A 22,306-nucleotide genomic window follows, 5' to 3' on the forward strand; every position below is an offset into this window, starting at 1 on the left:
CCTTTCTAATCCATCTATTCCCCATTCTGTGCCTTAGGCCATGCCTCTTCTGCAAGAATATACTACATCCTTGCTTCTGTGAGGGGAGCTGCAATAATTTCCTGAATGTCAGTCAAAGCCTCTCTCCTTGAGGAGTGGGATAAATTCAGGTTTCTCCTTCCGACTAAATGGGAAAGGAACTATAAAATTCTTTAGAATTTTTTTAGATTTTAGAATCTAAAAATTCTTTAGAATTTTTGAGAATAAGATGAGTGTTGGTATTTTTGCAACATATGCTTAACTTTTTCACTTCTTTAGTAGTTTAGAATATAATTTATAATCCCTTTCTTCTTATGTTACACTAATCAATGAAAGTAATCCTGAATGTAAAAACCTATCTAGAGATAAGCTAATTCATCAATAATTTATTAAAATAAATTCATCAGCTGAGTGAAGTAAGTCAGTCAGAAAAGGACAAACATTATATGTTCTCATTCATTTGGGGAATATAAATAATAGTGAAAGGGAAAATAAGGGAAGGGAGAAGAAATGTGTGGGAAATATCAGAAAGGGAGACAGAACATAAAGACTGCTAACTCTGGGAAACGAACTAGGGGTGGTAGAAGGGGAGGAGGGCGGGGGGTGGGAGTGAATGGGTGACGGGCACTGGGTGTTATTCTGTATGTTAGTAAATTGAACACCAATAAAAAAAAAAAAAAAAAAAAAAATAAATTCATCAGTATTGAGTGAAAGCTATGTGTTGGGCATTATTCTAAGTGCTGGGGGTATAAAATAGACCAAGTCCCTGCCCTCAAGGATATTATATTCTGTGGGTGGAGAAACAGAAAATAACCAAATAGATAAATATGTATGATGTCAAGAGGTGGTAAGGACTAGGAAGAGTAAAGTGAAGTGGGGAGATCGGGAATGAGAGTGATGGGGAGCAGGGTACTGTTTTACCTCGGATGGCCAGAGAAGGCCTCTCAGGTAAAATGGTGTCTGAGCAATGGTCTGAGGACATGAATGAGTGAGCCATGCTGATATCTTGGAAAGAGTGGCCCAGGCAGAGAAAACAGCAGCTAGTTGTAGATACGAAGGTGCTCAGGATATTCACAGATACTTTTATGTTATAGTGAAGATTGGATTTTTTTTCGAGTAAGAGAAAAAGTCATTGGAGAGTTCTGCATAAGTGGTGTTTGTATTCTGGAATTATTTTGAAGATAGAGCCAATACAAGTGACTGACAATGGATCAGATGTGAGATATGAGGATGACTGACAATGGATCAGATGTGAGATATGAGGAAGACAGGAGGAGTCAGGAGTTGACTGGGGCTGTAGCCTCAATAACCGACAGTTGGTGTTTTCTGCAGTGGTAGGATTGGGATAGGAGCAGGTTTGGTGCTTTGTCAAGAGGATCAAGAGATGAGTTTGGGGCATGTTTAATTTGAGCTGCCCATTAGATATCCAAGTAGAGAGAGGCAGTTGGATATAAGAGTCTGGAGTTTAAGGGTGAGGTTGGGCTAGGGAAAAAATAAATGTGAGCATAATGAGTAGTAGTATAGGTAGTTTTAAAGTCATGGGATTACATGAGGTCATCCATGGAATGAACAGAGAGAGGAAAGGAGAGATCTGATTACTGAGTTCTGGATGTCCCCAAAGCTTACCATCCGGGAAGGAGATGGAGAGGGAGTGAAGGAGAGAGATCGACTTTGCTAACTGCTATTGGCTTGAGTAAGATTAAATGTTGAGGAATCCCTGTTAGATTTGGCCGTTGGATTTGGAGGTCATTGGTGATCCTGATGAGACCATTTTCAGAGGAACATTGGGAATAAAACAGGAGTACATTCAAGACAGAAGTAGAGCAAATAGTGGTGTTTTATATGGACAACTTTCTGGAGGAACTTTACTATGAAGGGGGCATGGAGGAAGCTTGGGGTCAGGGGAGAGGATTCTTATTTCTTAAGATAAGAGCTATAGAGGCATATTTGTATGCTGATGGGAGTTATCATCAGTAGGAAGAGAACACATAATGCCGTGGAAACAAGAGGGGACAGTTACTGGTGGGAGGGATGGAGATCTAGTGCACAAGTGGAGTGTTGAGTAAAGCCAAATGTGCTGATACAAATAGGAGTAGGTGGCTTGATAGATTTGGTGGTGGGAGGCTTGGAAGATCATGGAGTTAGAGTAAGGAGAGACAGGAGGAGGGGGAAGCTTGAGGAGAAAGGAGCATGAGGGAAGAAGTAGAGTGAATTGACCACACCAGTATTTCTCAGGCTTTCCTGCACACTAGAACTACCAGGGGCCTTGTAACATTTGTTGCTGGGCCTCATCCCAAAAGTTTCTGATTCATTTAGGTCTGGGGAGGCACCCAGGAATTTGCAATTGTGAGAGATTCTCAGGTGATGCTACTGCTGGTCCAGAGACTACACTTCGGGAACCACTGAGCTTTGAGCTGGGTTGGGATGGTGGAGTAGCCCTGAAGGCCTCCCTGTGTCTGGCATTCATGCATATAGACCGAATCTAGTCAATATAGTCGTGTGTTTTTCTCTAGCCCTGTTTTGTGGCTCAGGAGCTGGCAACAGTAGGGACAAGGTTGAACTTACCCAGGGAGAAAAATGCAGAATTGACCTGACTAGTATATTTGGAAAGCTTTACTTCTCTGTGATCCTTGTCGCCCGAAAATGCTGTTTCTACATCCTACATTTGAAATAGAAGGGATTCGAGAATCTGAGATTGAGAAAAAGAAAAATGAAAGCTTGTGGTTGAAAATTTTTAGGGCTTAGAAGTAAAATGGAGTAGTAGCCTCCTCTGGTCTCCTGTTGAAAGGGGGAAGCATACAGGCCCTTGACGTAAACTATCTGCTAGCTGTGCTCTTTCTGTGATCTACAAAACTGTGAAATATACTTTGAAAACTAAAATTTGGTTCTTCTGTATTTTACAAGATGACTTCCATCATAAACAGAATTTTAAGACTATTACATTGTTCTTTGCAAATGTTCTTGTCCTCCCGCAAAAATAAATGGCTAAGAGCTGAGCTTTACACACGGGAAATGAGTTCTGGAAGCGACAACTCAGCTATTTGAGTGAGGGCCGAAGCTCCATCAGAATAGGAAAAAAAGAAGTGGCTTCCATAATAAAGTACAGTGTTAATTCAGATCTACTCTGTTAAGCAGCAATTTAAATATAGTGGACTTGCATATTAAGCGAACATTAATTTTTAAGTAACTGGTAGTTGTCTTTTCGTTAAAAAACCAAACAGATTTTGCTGGAGCCGGGCGTGATCCAGGATGTGTTGGCAGCTGGCAGTCACCTACAGCTGTTGGAGCTGCTCAACTTATGTTCGCACTATCTCATCCAGGTATGTGAACTTGTGTGCTGCTGCTTTGCCCTTCCTAGCCCTTACCCCTGCAGTCATCAGCTGTACCCCCTGCTCCCCAACCTGTGAGGTAAAATCACAGTGGGGGACATGCGGCTTGTGGTAGTAGAATTTCTCCAGGACACAGGCCAAGAGGCTCCCCGGAGGGCAGCTGCAGCTCTCATGTTCCCCACTCTCTCCATCCACCCCGGGTCCCCACTGCCCTTGGCAGCAGAGTAACTCAACAGCCATGCTCCAGGTTTATTGCTGGGACTCTGGGAGATGACCCTGGGAAGGGTCTCCATTTGAAGCAACGTTGTCTGACTGCAGGAACAACCCCAAATGGACAAAAAGCTGGATAGTCATGTAAGATTTCAGCAGCAGTGGCTAGTATATCACAAAGTCCTATATTATTTGGTACCACGAGAACTTTCTAGGCATTAGTGCTGGAGAGGTGATAAGTGGCCTGTGCTTCCTTCCCGTGGTTTGCTGGGATGCTCTGGAGGGGCTCTGGGAGGGGGAGGAAGAGAAAACAAAGAAGAGGAAGAGGTGATATAGCTGGTGAGTGATAGGCTTTTCTGATTCCGAAGACCATTGTTTTCTTCTTGGATAAAAAGTTTTTGGTTCATTAGGAAGACATGAGATGTCTTAAGCACACCGTATGGCTGTGAGGCTTTTATTTTACAGAATTAAGTACTAGTTCCCTGTATTGGGCTCCTCTTATTTCCTCCACTGGCATGAATTTTACTTGCATTTGTTACAGCATTATAACAACAGTGAAAATAAATTTTTAACAATGATAAATCTACACAATTTAATTTTACTATCCTTGTGCATGTGACTATATTAGTAAGTACAAAAGTCCTATTTGTTTTCCTGCCCAATTATTTTCTTTTCTTCCTTGTCCTTTCTTCTAATTCTAAATATAGCCATATTGTTGACTTCTGTTATTCATTAGATAGTTTCTAAAGCTTTCTCATATATCATCTTATTTCATCTTCTCAGCAACCTTGGGGAGAAAGTGTGGGGAGTGTCAGCCACATTCACCTGAGGAGCAGTTCAAACACAATGTATGAAAGTTTTATCATTATCTCAGCACATTTAATCTAACAGTAAATGTTTAACTATTATCATCTTATTTTCCTTTCTTTTCCCTTCAATATTGTTGGATGGTATGGGAGAGCTGTTTTTAATCCCTTTCTGCAAGTAGCAAAAAGAAAGGTTACAAGACTTCAGAGGTGTGTGTTTGACTTGTGAAACTGAAATTACTTTTATTTGACATTTTTACATCAAACATCGCAACTTGAACCACCATCATCACCTGATTCACTTTTTCCGTGGCAAGTAATATTCAATGATGTATCTTGCCAAAAGTTTGGTTGAGTGCTCATTATCATGATGCATATTTAAAGTGTGTGTGTATATGTGTGTGTGTGTGTGTGTGTGTGTGTGTTTACCTACACCTATAATGTCTATAAACAGGAATTCCAGATGAACTTCGGAACTTCATGAGTATTTTCTCCTGTCCCATCAGATGAATTTGTTGAGATACCAAGTGATTTGTGCACTTTGGAACTTAATCTCTGTAGCTCATTGTTTTGTTGAAGAAAAACTGTACCTCACATACAGATATATTTTGTGGAAGGTTTGCTTATTATTAGCCTGCTTGATCAGTGGTTGAAAATTTCACTTTCTTTTCTCCAATGTTTTCATTTTGTTCTCTCATGGAACTTTATTTTTCCTTTTTATCCGTGATTTTACAAGATGTCCCACATATGGAAGAAAACTTTAGCTATAGGAGAACCAAAGCCATGTGTATATAGAATTCCTCATAATGTCAGTCTTTTGAAAATGCATATCCTTCCTCTCTTTATCTAGGATTGTAAAATTACTAGTCTGGGTCGGTCTGCTTTTACATTTTGACGTAATCTTGTTAACTATACCTATTTACTGTGTTTTGGTATTATTGTTCAACTCATTCTTAATTTCATAGGGGACCATTTTATTGGGTATATAAACATGTTTTTTGTTTAAATGAAAATCTTTAGTGCTTAAAATATACTTAGAAGTTGTGCCCTATTGGGGTGCCCGGATGGCTCAGTCAGTTGGCGTCTGACTCTTGATTTTGGCTCAGGTCATGATCTTAGCATTGTGGGATCAAGCCCTGCATCTGGCTCTGCACTCAGCGTAGACTGTACTTGTCCCTCCCTCTCTGCTCCTCCCATTGTTCTCTCTCTCTCTCTCTCAAATTAAAAAAACAAAAAAAAAGTTGTGCCCTATCAATGAAGGATAGCCGTTTTTCCATTCCTGCTCAGTACTTTATCCAACTAGAGTTTGTGAAGCCATTCTTCCCTACTAAGATGTCTGGTCTTGTTTGTTATTTTCAAATTACCACTCTCTCTTCAGTATTCTTCCAGGGTTGTGAAAGGTATCTGCTCTGATACCTCCTGTTGTCCTCTGGTGCTCATTCATGCCTGAGGCCTGGGTTGACACCAGTCTTTGGGTTATTGCCATTACCTTGGCCTGAAACTCCTCTGCACAAGGGTGAATGCTGCTACTCCCCAGCAAAGGGAAGAGATACTTTGAGGTCACTGTGTGCTCTCCTTTTTTTTTTTCTTCAAGATTCTATTTATTTCACACACACACACACACACACACACACAGAAAGAGAGAGAGAAAGAGAGAGAGAGAAAGCACGAGCAGGGGGAGGGGCAGAGGGAGCAGGGGAAGCAGACTATGCACTGAGCATGGAGCCTATCAAGGGGGTCCACCCCAGGATACTGGGGTCAGGACCTGAACCAAAGGCAGAGCCTCACCAATTGAGCCACCCAGACACCCCTGTGCTCTCCTTTTTCTTGCTTTTCCTTTGGGAGGCTGATGAGGGCAGGGGTTTTAAGCCACAGGAACAGTGGAACAGTGTCCCCCCCCCCCCCCCCCCCCCCCCCAGTGAGGACAGTCCGTGAATTAGCCTCCTATGCTGTGGAGCATTCACCTTCCTCATTTTTAGTTCCCAAGCCTTCTGGATGGCAGGTCCTTGTGAACACAGGTTCTCAGCGCATGTTTGTGGAATAAACAGGGAGGCTGGCAGTGCCTAAGATGTGTGTTAGTTGGGGAGGGGTCTTGGGGCAGGCAGTGGCTACAGCAGTAGCCTATTGTTCTGAGCTGTTTACAACAGCTCGGGTTTGCATCCTTCCTCACCCTCTTGCCTGCACAGTTCTAGAGGACTTTGCTCTGTCGGGGTATTCTTAATACATAGAACCTGTTGGACTTTTTATCCGCTGAGATCAAGGTCCAAATAAAATGTGAATGCTTCTTTCCCTTCTCTTCCTTCTGCTCCCCTTTCTTGTACGTTGTGCTTTTTTAAAAAATCATCAGAAAGATGCAGTTTATTACATTCATTAAAGTGCAGTTATTGTCTTCAAAATGGGTCTAGTAAAATGCAGGAATTACCATGCTTTTCAGAGTATACATGTTTCTATACATGCTATTCACAATTTTAAATCTTATAAAGGAAACTCTGCAGACTGCCCTGAGGAGTGATGGGCTACAGAGGTACTGGTGCCTATGAGTCCCTTGGTTTACCAAGTCCCTCAGGTAAACATTCCAGACTTTTGGAATCTGGTTTGTTTTCACAAACTCTGATTTTTCCTAGACTTTTTAAATGAGCTGCTGAACATCTCCACTGACCTATCACACACGTAGTTCAAACTTAACATGAGAAACCCTGTCCTTTTCTCTGTGGATGGTACCATTAATCCACTAGTTGTCTAGAAATTTCGACATCGTCTCAGACTCCTTCCTCACTGTGCTATCCAATCAGCAGAGTTAATTCTACCTCCCAAATACCTCTCAGACCTGATCCTTTTCTTCATCAGTAAAGCTCTTACTCTTTTGGGGGGGCTTTCATTACTAGTGCTAGATTATAGTGAGTTCCCCATGTCCTCCTGAGGGGTCTGCTTGTTTCTAGCCTTTCTCCATGCCAAACCATAGTCCCCGGAGCCTTCATTATCTTTCTCAAGGTGAGGAAACAGCATTTGTCGAAGTCCTCTCCATACCAAGCATTTTGGACAGTGGTTCTCATTTTCCCTCTGCTAAGGAATCCCTTAAAGCAGGTAAGCATTATTTACTTTTTACAGATGGAGAGACTTAAATTCAGAACTAGGGTGTTGATCCTGTGGAAACACCCATGAGCTCCCCTGATGACCACTCTGGAGCCTCCTTAGCTTCATCTTTGAGGCCAGGCTTGTTCCTCCCCAGCCTCCTCAGCAGCCTTCCTGCCTTCCCTAGCCTACCGTGTTCTGCCCTCTAAGGTGAGCTTTCATTTTGGACTTGCCATTAGGGGAGAAGGTGAGGTGGCAGGCAGAGAACCTCTCAGTCCCCTTCAGATTGTGCAAGGAGCAGGAGTAGGGAAACCATCCCACACTCACTCTGCTGATGCACCTCTCGCAAGATCAGGGTAACTTTGTGTTGTAGCCCCTGAAAGTGATACATGCTTTGCTGAAAATATCTTTTTTTCATAGTTAGCTTAAAAAACACACACACACACAAAAAACAACTTTTTACATCTTGTACCACTTCTCCCAAATAGCAAATAGTATATCCTTTTGTTTAATTAGCAGGAGGTTCTTGCTTGTTTGTTCTCCAAGTATCAGCCTTTAGGATAATATGCAATTTAAATATATTGAAAAGAAAGACGGGTCGTATAGACTCTCTAAATAAGGCCACCTAAGTGGTGAATAAACTCCTTTTGATAGAATACTCTTAGTAGCTATTCCTAGGCAGCAGGTGGCAGTATGAATCCACCAGAATTCAGTAGTTAATTTAAAGCAAAAAATCAGAAAAAATGAAAAGAAAAATTATTTATTTTGCTACATATTAGTCTTCTGACCTAATCAGTAAAAAAGTCATTATTCACACCACACTGGGCAATATGCACTGTAATTTTTAACAAATAATAGGAAACTGTTAATGTGTTCACAGGAAATACAGTTTTGTCTTGGGCTGCTGTGGTCATTTATCACTGCACTTTGTGAAATCACTCATTTGTTCTAATTTGAATGTAAATGACTCTAAGGTTTTACAAATAAGGTGACAGACTCACATAAATGTAATTGCAGGGTTCATCTCCCTCTTTTTATATATCACTCATTAGGTTATGAATTAAATACATCGTATTAAACCAGGGGCATGTCCAATGATGATATTGTAATGGCAAATTACTCTATGCTATTAGAGGTGTATTTTTTATTCATGGACATTAATTTGTCATTAAGCGGCATTAGTTTAGCACTTTTATGTGGAAGACGTGACCTGAAAGAGGAGACGTGCTGCTGTGATAGGAGAGGGAAGGGACATGCGCGCTCTAGGTAGAGCGTTTTATCACTGCAAGGAAAACAGAGGAGCATTTGTTTTATCATTTTTTTCATTTGTTTTATTTCCTGCTTTTATAAGTGTAAAAGATCATTTCACCAGATTGAAGGTGTTGTTCTGCTTACGGTGTGCACATTTGGATCATCTCGTAAAGCAAAGCCAAAATTCTTACTATTAATCATTCTGGAGCCAAGAACGTAAAGGAGCGGGAGGGAGCAAGCGGCTTCCAGCCCTAAATCTCCCTCCTCTGTGACTGATGCTTATTAGTCATCCCTTGTCTTCATTTAGTTTTACACTAAATGGGCTACCGTGAGAATTAGTCATTTTTCTCTCTTCAGTGAAGGTACAAAGGTTTAAAGAATGTTATTCTCTCGTGAGGTATTAGGAAGAATTCTGGATATTTTGTTCCTTTTTTTTTTTTCATGAATGGCGATTTTATTGTTCTTTTACCAAGAATATATATTTTCTGCTTTCTATTTTAAGAAGCACTGGATCCTTAAAAATAGCTTCACAGAAGCTGAAAGTACCCTACTGCTGCTTTTGCATCCATTTCCTCATGGGTTAATATGCTTGGAGAATGTTCCACCTCAGTTAATGGCAGGGCCCTGGAAGGCAGCTAGCAGGCCTAACTCCTCTCCGTGCCTTACCCTCCCTTCTCATCACGGGAGCTCAGTATGTGTATTTGTCAGCGTATAGCCATACCAAAATGTCCCAGGCTGGGTGATTTAAACAGCAGACGTTTATTTCCCACAGTTCTGGACGCTGGAAGTCAGAAGTCAGGGTGCCAGGTGGTCGGTTCTGGTGAGGGCCCTCTTCCTGGCTTGCAGATGGTTTTCTTCTTGATGTGTCCTTGTCTGGTAGAGAGGCAGCAGACCCTCTGGTGTCTCTTAGTATCAGGACACTAATCCTGTCACATGAGCCCCACCCTCACTCATCTTCTAAATTATCTCCTGATTACCTCCCAAAGGCCACATCTTCAAATACTATCACTTGGAGGCTTAGAGCTCCCACATAGGGATTTTGGAGGGACACAGTTCAGGGAGCGAATGCGTATCCAGTAATTTTGTCCCGCTTGTTCAATATTAAGATTTTGTATTATGAGAGGAAAATATATTAATAAGTCAGTCTTTCATTAGTTTTACTCATTGAATACATTTTTATAAGCTGAAAATACTTTCTGTGAGGACTGCATTTGGCACTGAGGATCTTGCATATTTTAGAATATAATAGAGTTGTCAGTTTTTTTAACCAAGTAATACTACAATGACTTATAGAAGGTTATCTCTTCCAAACAATGTATTATTATAATTTTAATTATTAAATTAACAGTGTCTCCTAAATATATAATATATAGTGAGTGTTCTGAATAGAATAATTTATCTTCAAGGATGAGAAGTTCAAACTCATGCTCATTTTTCTCCAACACTGAGGTATTTTTTTCCACATTAGATAAGACAAATGATTATATCAACATATATATTTAATATGCCTCTAATCAAATACACCAACCACATGCTGTTCCAGAGTTCACTGGAGCCGATACTCTTGTATTTGGAGGAGTACAAAGTTTGGAAAAATATATTACAAATGGTTTAATCTTCTGGATATTTTTTTAATCAGCGAAAATGATCGGAAAGGGTGGAGATGTATCAGTCCTAGTTAATCATAGCTAACTACTGATTATTTGTTCTAATCAAGAATATTTGCTGTCTGGCACAGACTACCATATTTGCCAAATATTATTAATATTTGACTCTAATATGTATCATAAGATCTTTTAGTAACCATTTTAGGATCGCAGTTAATTTTTTCATATGCCACTAGGTTGACTTTTATACCCTAAGTCCGTGCCAAAGATATCAGTAGTGACCGCCCACAGGCATGCTGGTTGGCCAGGCAAGTCATTTTGGCATTTTAATTTATTATGTGGATAATCTGAGGTGGACTCTATCATCCTTGTTTGTAAGTTTTTAATGAGAAAAAGATTGTCTCGAAGGATTTTTCTAATGCTAGTAATTTTTATTCTAGTTAACTATTGCTAGCTGGGCCATTTTAAAATTACTTTCGGCCTATTTTTCTCAAAAGCAAAATGTTTGCAATGTTTTATTAATGCCAGAGTTCAGAATCAATGTACAAAGCAAACAAATATAAATCTCATTTAATTATATTTTTTTTTAAAGATTTTATTTATGTATATATTCATGAGAGACACAGAGAGAGGCAGAGACACAAGTAGAGGGAGAAGCAGACTCCATGCTAGGAGCCTGATGCAGGACTCGATCCCAGGACCCTGGAATCATGACCTGAGACCAAGGCAGACGCTTAACCATTGAGCCACCCACGTGCCCCTAATTCTATTTTTAATACTTGGAAATTAGAGGCATTACAAGAAAATCTGGGTTTCATTGAAGATATTCCTCCTCCCACCCACCATCCACCTGCAGATATTTCTACCCATAGTTAAGTGTCGGCACTTTCCTCTAAGGCCAAACAGCCTTGCTGCTCCTTACTTTACCAGGGGCCTTCTGTGTTCCCTGTGGTTTCAATGTGTCCTTCTCCATTGGCTCCTTCCTTTCGTTTTTAAAATAGGATCAATAAGATGGGAGAAACTTTTCTTCCTCTCTCAGTATCGCAACACTCTTGCATTCACTATCAAACTGTGATCAGTGTCTGCACTTCCTTATCTTCCATTCATTCTTCAGTCCTATTGAACTCAGTCCTCTGCCTCATTACTCCTCAACAGCTGTCCAACAAAGGTCCCAAAGCCGCCTAATTATCAAACGCAGTGGGCCCCTCGTGGTGTCTTAATGCGACTGCTCTCCAGTATTTCCACATTGGTAGCTCCACTCTTTGCTACAGTTTTCTTTTCTCAAGACTCTCTCCTAATTCTTCTTTTCATTCAGATCCTATATAAGCTCTTCTTTGAGCGGCTCCTTGACTCTCCCTCCGGGCACAGCAGCGCCACGCTGGTACTCTTTACTTACGGTCGTTCTTTCATCCACACGCGGGCTAGTTATTGCAGTCCCCTCTCCAGAGCACCGGACCTCTGTGCTCATTCAACATTTGGCATCCTACACGCACTTCCTATTCATCTGCTCCCAGTTTCACACACCCGCTTCTTCTCCTGCCTTTGTTAGGGACCTATCATTCTTTACAGTAACCCAAACCAGAAGCCTTGGTGTAATCTTACACAGCAACACAGTCTCATGAATCCTATTAAATTTGATTGGGTTAGCTTCTTAAACAGCTGTTAAATATGCCTTGTTTTTGAAATCTTCATTATCACTGACACCAGTCAGGTCTGGATTATCTTTCTGGAACATTCCTGCAATAAGTCAGCTATGCCCCCTGCCTGTTGCCTATCAATACCTTGCTGTACAATATAAGTTACTTTATGGCCCACAAAACAATTTATTTTCCTAAAACCCAAGCTGGATCCCTATCTCCTGGTTACATAATAGATTTCCAACCTTGTTCCTTTTCTTTCTTATCTCCCTAATGTGTTCTATTTTTACAGTACCCGAGAAGAATGTGTTTATCATCTCTAGGCTAACTGCCTAATCAGCATTTCCTGTTGGATATCCCAGGATTTGAGCTTTCTGAGTGCGAACCCAAGCCAGAAACCCAGGAGTCATCCTAAAATCATTATCTCCTTGTGGGCCACATATGCTGTCACCTAGACCTTTCAACTCCATCTCTTTAATGTTTTTAAACACACTTCTTTCGAGCAGCATTAGGTTTGGAACAAAATTGAGAGGAAGATATAGACATTTCCTATTAATAACCTTACCTCCACATACGTATAACCTCTCTCATTATCAATGTCCCCCACCACAGTGGTCCACTTGCTATCATTGATAAACCTCCACTGATACATCATTATCACCCAGAGTTCACAATTTACATTATATGGTTCACTCTTGTCCATTCTGTGGGTTTGGACACATGTATAATGAAAAGTATCTCTATTATAGTATCCTGCAGAGTAGTCTTATTGCCCTATCATTTTTCTGTGCTCCGCTTATTCATCCCTCCCCTCCCCACCACAATCCCTAACAACTACTGATCTTTTGACTGCCTATGTAGTTTTGCCTCTTCCAGAATGTTGTATAGTTGGAATTATACAGAATGTAGCCTTTTCAGATTGGGTTCTTTTGCTTAGTAATATGCATTGAAACATCCTCTATATCTTTTTTTGTGACTTGATAGCTCATTTCTTTCTTTTTTTTTTTTTTTAAAGGTTTTGTTTATTTTAGAGAGAGAGGGAGCACAAGTATAAGGAGTAGAGGTGGAGGAACTGGGGAAAGAACCTTTAGCAGACTGTGCACTGAGTGTAAAGCCCTCCATGGGGCTCGATCTGAGGACCCTGAGATCATGACTTGAGTGGAAATCAAGAGTCCAGTGCTTAACAGACTGAGCCAACCAGGTGTCCTAATAGCTCATTTCTTTTTATCACTGAATAATATTCCATTACCTGGATGTATCTCAGTTTATTTATCTGGTAACCTACTGGAAGACTTCTTGGTTGTTTCCAGGTTCAGACAATTATGAATAAAGCTGCTATAAACAACTATGTACAGGCTTTTGTGTGAACCCTCCTAATTTTAAATCCCTCTCATTCTTTCTATTACTACTATCTAAATTTGAACTTTCATTATTTCCTGAACTAAAGAAGCTTCCTGGTATCCAACGAACCTGCCTTTACCCTTGCCACACTCTGGCACCTCCTTTAAAATTCTGTTTGATTGATTTGTAAAAATAACTTTTAAAAATTCTGCTTGATTTGTTAAAAAAAAAAAAAGAAAGAAAAGACCTGATTATGTCACAGTCATACTTAAAATCATTCATTAGTCACCACACTGAGATTCACTACAGCCTCTAGATAAGGTTCATTTCTCCTAATTTGACACACAGGCCCCATCTTTATTATGAAACTTCCTATCTCTTAGCCTTTTTTTAAAAAAAAAAATTTACTACCTATATGCGATGCCACAGTCATTATGAACTTCATACATTTCTCTGTACCTGAAACTCTTTGTATGAAGCCTTTTTTTCCCCATGTATTATTCTTCCTTTGTTTTTTTACTGTACAAATTCCTCTTTCAGTACTTTGCTCATGTATTATCTCCTCTTCCAGAGTTGCCTGGTCAGTCCACCTAGTTGGAGTCAAATTTGTCTCCTCTTCTTTAATTATGAGTAGTCTCCCAGGGTGCCGATCACACTATATTGTTTGTGTTGATTTACTTATCTATCTCCCCATGATATAAGTTCATGTCCTAGAGTTATATGACCTTAGGCAAGCTACTTAACCTCTTTGCCCCCACTCCTCATCTGTAAAATACAGATATGGTATCTAATATATAATCTACCTCTTGGGACGTTGGAGGATTCAGTGAGCTAGTGCGTGTAAAGTATCCTACCTGCAGTAGGTGCCCTCGAAACCAGAGCCAATAGAATGGAATGCTTCACTTGTGAATTCCTCTCTTAGTTCTACAGTTACCTTCTTACCTCTTTCCCTTACTCTTGTCTCCCTTCATTCCTGGAAATGTCAGCAACTTTACTACCTACCTCCAATTGACAGCATATTGGACAAGTCTGTTCCTGAAAATTTTGAAAATAATCACCATTCTGTAAGAGGTGTTTTTTTTCTTTCAGCCACTTCTCTTTGATTTTTGTAGAAGTGCATGTATTGTTCTAGGGAAAAAAGCTGCAAATAATTTAGATGAACCATCACTTTCTCCCTGCCTCTGAATTGTGAAAACCTCACACTGAAATTGTACTTTAACAAATAGTAAAATTGACGCTTTTAAAAGCAACCACATTACATTGGTATTACTGCTTTGTAATTAGGCAGTTTTGTCTTATTGTGTCTCCTACCCTTCCTGTAAATAAGGCATCTTGCCCTTTTCTCATACATAGAATTCAAGAAAAAAATGGAAGAAAATCCTTCATTTCTAGCTTAGTGCGTGGTAGTTGCTTAAAAACCCAGGTTTGCTCGCAGTCCTTCTACATGTGCTGTGAAAGCTCTCTGTGACAGGAACTTTATATAATGTAGTTGCATGGTGTCCTAAGATCTCCTGACTAGGGAAAATGAAAGCAGTGCATTTGTTTAAAAGAAGAAAAATGTAAATTATTCCTTACTAGGGGACTGCTATTCACATGCCCACCCTTCCTCCAGCTGTCTTCTAGACTTCTTCACCCCTTTCTTATTCTATATCTACAAATGTCCTTTAGAGCAGATTTCTGGCCTTTTCTCACATTGAGGGACAAGTGCTCAAGTCTTGGGAAAATGAGTGCTTGTCTGAATCATTAATTCAGCTCTAGGTACCCTGGCCTCAGCCCGTGCATTCAGTATAATGTTTGCCCACATCCAACACTGGGATGAAGGACTAGGGTGAGACAATCATTCTGCTTCAAGAACATACATACACATGTAGATATTTGTATATAGAAGTTAGAGTTATTCCTTTCTTTACTCAAATGCATACTGTGTATTAATGGTTTTTAAACTTGAGTATATGTGGAATCACCTGAATGGCTGGTTAAAACAGACTCCTGGCCCCATTGCTAGTGTTTCTGATTCAGGAGGTCTGGCAAAGACTGAAAACCTGCATTCTAGCAAATTACCAACTGACAGTGATGTTACTGGTCTGGGACCAGAGTTTGAGAACCACTGCTTGAGATACTGTTGCCACACCATGTCACTTCAATTACATGCCTGGTAAATCACTGCTATTTGGATTTCAAAAGCATCGTCATATTCAGATAAATTCAAATTGATCCTAGTTTGTACTCATAAAAATATTGATGTATGTATCCTTCACAGCATCCAAAATATAAAAAGTCAAAACAATTCAGATTTAAAACAACCAAACAGTAAAAAAAACCTTCCAATCCTCATTTTATGGATAATAATGACAAAGACAGTCTATGTGGATAACTGGCAGGTTATCAAAAGTCTGTAGAATTGAGGGACGCCTGGGTGGCTTGGTGGTTGGGCATCTGCCTTCGGCTCAGGGCATGATCCCCCAGTCCTGGGATTGAGTCCCACGTCGGGCTCCCTGCATGGAGCCTGCTTCTCCCTCTGCCTGTGTCTCTGCCTCTCTCTCTGTGTGTCTTTCATGAATAAATAAAATCTTAAAAAACAAAAAAGTCTGCAGAATTGAACTAACTTTCACCACTCTGATTTGTGTACCAGAGCTAAGTAAAGAAATAGATCATAATTACTTCTGCTTTTCTTTAAAAAATGTTAACCTGATTTTGCCTCTCATAGTTCAAAAAACATTGATGGTTACTAAAATTTTTGTTTTAAAGCCCCACTTGCAGAGATAGACTATTTTCAATTAAAGTAAGAAAACTATGTGTACATTACATTCCTCTCTAGTTCATAATTCAATGGTAATTGCTTGATGTGCTGAGCCAGCTTTAGTAAACTTTGCAATAGCATTTTGAAGCACATGGTGACAGGAGCTGGAATTATGAGTTGTTGATGTGGCCATGTCTCTATGCTTCCTTCCTGGATTTCCAGCTTACTACAGACTTTCCCGAGGAACAGTATAAAATTATTCATGAGCCTTGGATATTATGCATACAACTGATTATGAAAATGTATTAGTAACCTAATTGTAGAATTCCTCTGTTATACACCACCAATATATTTAAATAGGTCTTCAAAGACTCCAAGAATTAGAGCATGCTGAGGTTTTTTTCCCATTGTATTTTTTTTACTTGCTGCTAATATTTTGTTTTAGTTGAATCAGAATGTATCATATACATATTTATATAAATATAAGAATATATAGGTGCATATAGTTGTTCATATATATGTATATGTTTATATAACAAAAGTATCCTTATATCTCTGTATATTTATGCAGAAATAAAAATAAGGTATGCCAGATAAAAATACCTGCTTTTGTTATTTTATCATATTACAAGTAATCTGGTCTGCATTGTCAATGAATTGCTCCTTTTTTCTTTCATAAAAATTAACTTTACCCTATCGACCCTGATATAAAATATTATAGAGAAAAATCACAGATCTCTTTGCATACATGATATACATGCTAATTTTTTTCCTACATGACTCATCCCCAGGCTATTAGAATGTTTGGGTTTTGTTTATTTGGTTGTTTGTTTCAACATGTTCCAAACGGCCAGCCCTTCCCCACATACCCACAACAAAGCCCTTCATGCTGCTTCCTCTACTCCTGGAGTGCAATCCTTTTCTGCAGCACCAGGTCCTGTAGTCACGTAATACCTTGATTTATAACTAGGTTGTAATCCAAATAGGAAACAGGTGGAATCACAACTGGGTATGGTGCCTTGGATATTAATGGCCTGGCTCAGCAGTGGAATTTCTAAAGCTGTACACACTTTTTTGCCTTAATTATGCATTCATTAAAAGCTTTTATACCCAACAGAATAAAGTAAATATTTTTTGATCTCCATAGTGTGCTCCCAGACTGTAGATTTGCACAGCAGGGTCTTGATAATCTGAATAAATTGTATTTCCCCAAGGAGTTTATCTTTCAAAGAAGGTCATAAAGAAATATAGCTCTTCCATCCTTAGATTTCTTCATGTGCTATTTCTGCTATGTGTAACATAGAGCATGAGAACCAGAGTATTTTCTAGTAATAAGTACTTGGTGATGGTCCAGTATAATGTCTCAATCTGTTCTCCTTGGTTATCTCTGGTGAAGTTTTCTTAAATGCAAAAAGAAATGAACAATTTTACATGACAACTATGATTTTTGCTGATATTTGTAGAAAAATTAAGACCACATTAAACATTTCAAGTGTTTTCTTCCCTTCACCCTGTCAGTGAATAAAATTTATGGAATATTCAAAGCTACAGTTTAAGCACTGTTAATAGCATTTTAAAAAGTACAGTATAATAAGATAGCTACTGTATGTTGAGCATCTTCTATGAGGAAGACATTTTACATGCTTTTTGGGAATCCTTAACCACAGATCACTTTTGCAATTTTTATTTGAGAAAATTAGACTCAGAGAGGTTACACATTTGCTGAGGCCATCCAGATGAGTCCAGCTTCAAATCCTGTGCTTTCCCCACACCTCTAAACTGAAGATGCCACTGGCTCCTCGTCACCACAACTTAAGACCTAGTAAAAGAGACAGGGAAAAGATAAAATTATAAAGCCAAATAAATATGCACAACCAGTTGAACTTATAATTTTTCTGAGTCATAAAGAATAAGATAGCAAAACAGCTGATATTGAAGGATAGCCTAAAAATAACATAGGGTTATGAAAAGTTTAGACAATAACTTCTCTCTTTGGGCTACCATATTTATTTCCAAGGCGGCTAACATTCTAGGCATGTACTTTAAAAGAGTCTTAATTATTTTAATATTAAAATATTTCATCAATGTATTCAATATTTAATGAAATTAAAATATCAATATTTTAAGGAGTAGGATATGTTTATTGTAAACTAAGAAATAAAAGCAGTAAGAGTTAAATTCTTTTTTTTTTTTTTTTAAGAGTTAAATTCTTAAAGGGCCTACATTCTTTCTTGCCTATCCATCAGTGAAAACCAAGTAGCTGCAAAGACAGAGAGACAGATCTAAAGTACAGGTACAGTCTACCATTATACATAGCTGGGGAGGAAAATATGTGACCACTGCAAAGGGTTAAACAAATGATACAAGTCGCACCTGTGATTAGAAGTAAGAAGAGGGGACAGTCCTTCTAGCTGGAATGGGCTGGCTTGCTGGCTTTCTTAGAAGTGGAATCTGATCTTGGTTGTCCCTCCCTTCTGTGTCTTCTTGCCTCAGAAGGGGAAAAAGCATATATAATACAGAACTTCCCTTTTCTTCCAAGCTTTTTAAAGTTCTGTTGAATCAGTCTTTAAATGCTTCACAAACAATATACTTTTGCCACAGAATGGACATTTGTATATTTCTGGTTATCACTGAATGCCAAGAGAGGTAAGGTTCTTTTTCAGCATTCTGGGAAGGGAAAAAAAGACCCAAAACCACCCAGTATGTGAAAAGTCAGAAGGCCCTAGATTCACTGTAAAAGCTGGGCCTGATGTATCTGGCATCACAAGTGACCTTTCCACCATATGTATCTGGCATATGAAAAACCTGATGTGTGATTGACATCAGGAGAGAATTACTTATGCTCAGATCAAATATTTGAGAGCACCTTTCTTAGTTAATTGTAGGAGATCTGTTTATTTGCCCAACTCTAAAATCATACCCATGAGAAACTGTCATTTCCTCTTTCCATTTGAAGTCATGGGTGTGCTTTTTAAAAAATGAGTGGCTTTTTAAAACTCATAATCCAACAAGTATTTTTCAGTTACAATCTGTGATAAAGGTATTATGATTGGCATTGCCCAGGACACAAAAATCTTAAGATGCTAACCTGTTTTTACTAGTCCACTGGACACATTTTAGCTTGTTGGAAGATACATGCATGAATAGCTTAGAGACAAGTTAGTTGGTATGCTACCGGGGACTTGAAGTAGGAAGCATTAGGATTCAGCCAGTGACAAGGGGCTTCATATTATCGTATCTGACTTGGTACTTGGTCCCTATGAGGAGCTAACACAATGTTTTAACTTAACTTGTAATTAACATTGCTAAAAATCAAACCATACTAATTTCGTGTGCAGAGTAGGTATCTCAAGCTATTTGGGTTAGATTTAGGAGTAGGGTTGTATTTTTTGTTTCTTTTTTTTTTTTTAATTTTTGACTTCCATTACAAGGGTGACTTTTCATTTATAGCAGTTCTCAAAATGTGATGTAATGTCAACATTTTATAATAGAACTTCAAGTTTCAAGTATGCTATTACATGATGGTCATAGAAAAGAAACTATGTCTCCTGATCATCTTTATCTGTAGTATTGATGCGTAATAATTTAGGTGACATTTTGAAGGAGGGTATAACTTGAAGGGCATCAATAATTGGATATGAAGGATCATAACTATGGTGGCAAAACAGCATTGTTCAAATAGTCCTATCTGTTGAATGTTATTACCTAGAAAAATCTGGAAATCTTGTTCAATTTGGTCATTTTAGAGGGAGAAAAGGTTCAGGAAATCAAAATGGCATTACTTTTGTTTTGACCTTGAGAGAAGTTTTTTATTATCTTGAACACAAGTCATAGTGCTCCATCCGGATACAGGTTGCTGATGCTTATTTTTATTTCACAAGTTCATAACGTTCTCAGAACTTGATGAGGCAGCAAGAGAAATCAGTGTTAATAAGGCCATGTTTTGCGTTCTTAGTGTTATTAAATCAAAACATCCCCATCAGATTTCTAAATCTTGTCAGTTTAACAAGGACTCCTAGATTTGGGAAAGAGTATGAGTGGGGCAGATGTTGGGGCTAGTCTACAGTAGATGGAATCATGGATATTTCCTGTGTTCTGTATAATTCCTGTGCCAGGGCTATGGCAGTGTAACCGCAGTGTAATCATAGGGCAAGAGGTTACTGACAGGACAGGGAATGCATGGGTGTGGCTAAAACAAAGATAGACTTTGTATATTAGAAACATGCATGATTGATTTGCACCTTGTGTCACTGTTGGCACACATCAAGACACATCCCTTGGCTGTGACATGCATAAGCTAGGCTGTGGGTTGTGTGCAGTGAACGTGCAGACCCTGTATACTGTAAGGCTGTATACACATTGATTTCCCATTCAAGAAACTATATTTGAATGCAAGAGAATTCAGCAATAGGATTAAATCTGCTCAAAATTGTAAAATAAAGAAAATCTTGTGGGGCACCTAGGGTGGCTCAGTGGTTGAGCATATGCCTTTGGCTCGGATTGTGATCCTGGGGTCCTAGGATCGAGTCCCATATCAGGCTTCCTGCAGGGAGCCTGCTTCTCCCTTGCCTGTGTCTCTGCCTCTCTCTTACTGTATCTCTCATGAATAAATAAATAAAATCTTAAAGAAAAAAAGAAAATCTTGTATGAACTTTGATCACTAATTATTTGTATTTGCTTAATTGAGATGGAGAGAAAGACTTGCTAATACAACAGCCAGTCACTATGCTATAGATGAGAAGAACCCCACCAAGGACCATCATAAAGGCTGACACTCATTCTCTTGCTATCCTGGCTTGGGAAGAGTGGTGGAAGGGCCACAGGGTCTACCCACAGCCCTCAAACTGTCCTGCGTCCTCCCACACATGTCCACACCACCTAATATTTTGCTTCACAAATGTAATCACATTTGAATATAACCCCCAAATAAAGGCAAATAAAAACAGTATTTGCCTTTTTCATGCATTATTTTTCCCTACTACTTTCAGGTGTTCATCCGGAGAATAACCATTTAGTGATTTAATTAAGGGCCTAGACCACACAGAAAGACTGAATTTGGGGAATATATAAGGTTTAAGAATTATTGCACTTGAAACATAGTGTTTATTCCATAGCTAGGATAGTATTGTGGACACATTTCATGGCTCTTCTTCTATTATTTAACTTGTCATCCACACTATAAGAAACAAATAGAAGGGAGGAGAGAAGCCAAATAGCCCTAAACCAAAGGAAAATAAATACTATTTAAAAAGATTCCCCAAAGAACAACAGTGTATGCACCATAATTCTGAATAGAAACTAAATTTCAAGTGAGAAGCAGTGTGACAGAAATGAAACCTTTTTAGAAAAATAAAAAAGATTGTCCTTTTACTCAAGAGAGTTTCTTGTTGCTGAGCTATAATTTCCATTCAAAATCACTGCCTCTACCTAGGTGCTTGGATTTTGAAGTCATAGAATGTATGAGAATGGTGACAATCTCATAATTAGTACAAAGTATCATTTACAAAGCTACTTTGATCTGAATAGCCAATTGATAGAGGAAATAATTCTCTCTTGGACAATGAAAAAGACATTTTGGGTAGATTGCAATATTTTTTTTTTCCCACAGGAGAGCTGCTACATTGCACTCATCCATTAACACTTTCAACACTAGTCATGAATACCAGTTTTTCCACTTGGAAAACTGATCAGCCCCTGGCTTTGCCTTTGTGTGTATGTGTAGGAAGAACAAAAACATAGAGAAGTGAAAGACGGAGGCCAATGAGATAGGAAAAATAGGCCAATTTGAATGATGTTCAGAATTGGAGAGTATGTTGGAAAGACATGGCCTGTTCTCTTTTGCTTAGTTTTAGGTAAACAGAAAAAGCTCATGGACATTGTTTCACGTGTGTTCAGAATCTGTTCCCTGCTAGATACCGGGGACACAATGCAATCCTCGGTACAGGGAGCTTAGATTTAGTAGAAGGAGGCTGATCTATAATCAAAGGGCATTTATAGTGACAAGTGCTGTATTAGAAATCTGCAGACGGCAGGGTGGAGGCACAGAGAGGGAAGTGGCCAGTTAGGTTGGCCTGGGCCAGGGAAGCTGAAAAAGATGAAATGAGTTCATTCAGCAAGCATAGCTTGAGCCTCTACCATGTGCACTGTTTTAGGCATCAGGGATAAAGCAATGGCTAAAGTAGGTCCTTCCTCCCAGAGAACATACTTATCGGGGCTTGGGGGACAAACATAACTAAGTAGGTGAATAGATGCAGAAGATAATTACAGACAGTGATGAGTACCAAAGGCAAATCAA

At 39.2% G+C, this 22,306-nt stretch overlaps 1 protein-coding gene across 12 annotated transcripts in view; it reads left to right on the plus strand.

Annotated features, from left to right (window-relative positions):
* KLHL32 (kelch like family member 32) overlaps nt 1-22,306 on the plus strand; it is a 235,574-nt gene that overhangs the window by 125,697 nt on the left and 87,571 nt on the right. For all 12 annotated transcript variants that reach the window (XR_007401315.1, XM_025444913.3, XM_049092399.1 and 9 more), the window contains one exon: nt 3,240-3,338. Coding sequence is in view for 10 of the 12 variants with exons in the window: in XM_025444913.3 (XP_025300698.1) it covers nt 3,240-3,338 (99 nt within the window). In the remaining 2 variants the exon portion in view is untranslated. The remainder of the gene's footprint in view (nt 1-3,239; nt 3,339-22,306) is intronic.

This window comes from Canis lupus, chromosome 12 (assembly GCF_003254725.2).
Source record: "Canis lupus dingo isolate Sandy chromosome 12, ASM325472v2, whole genome shotgun sequence".
NCBI lineage: Eukaryota > Metazoa > Chordata > Mammalia > Carnivora > Canidae > Canis > Canis lupus.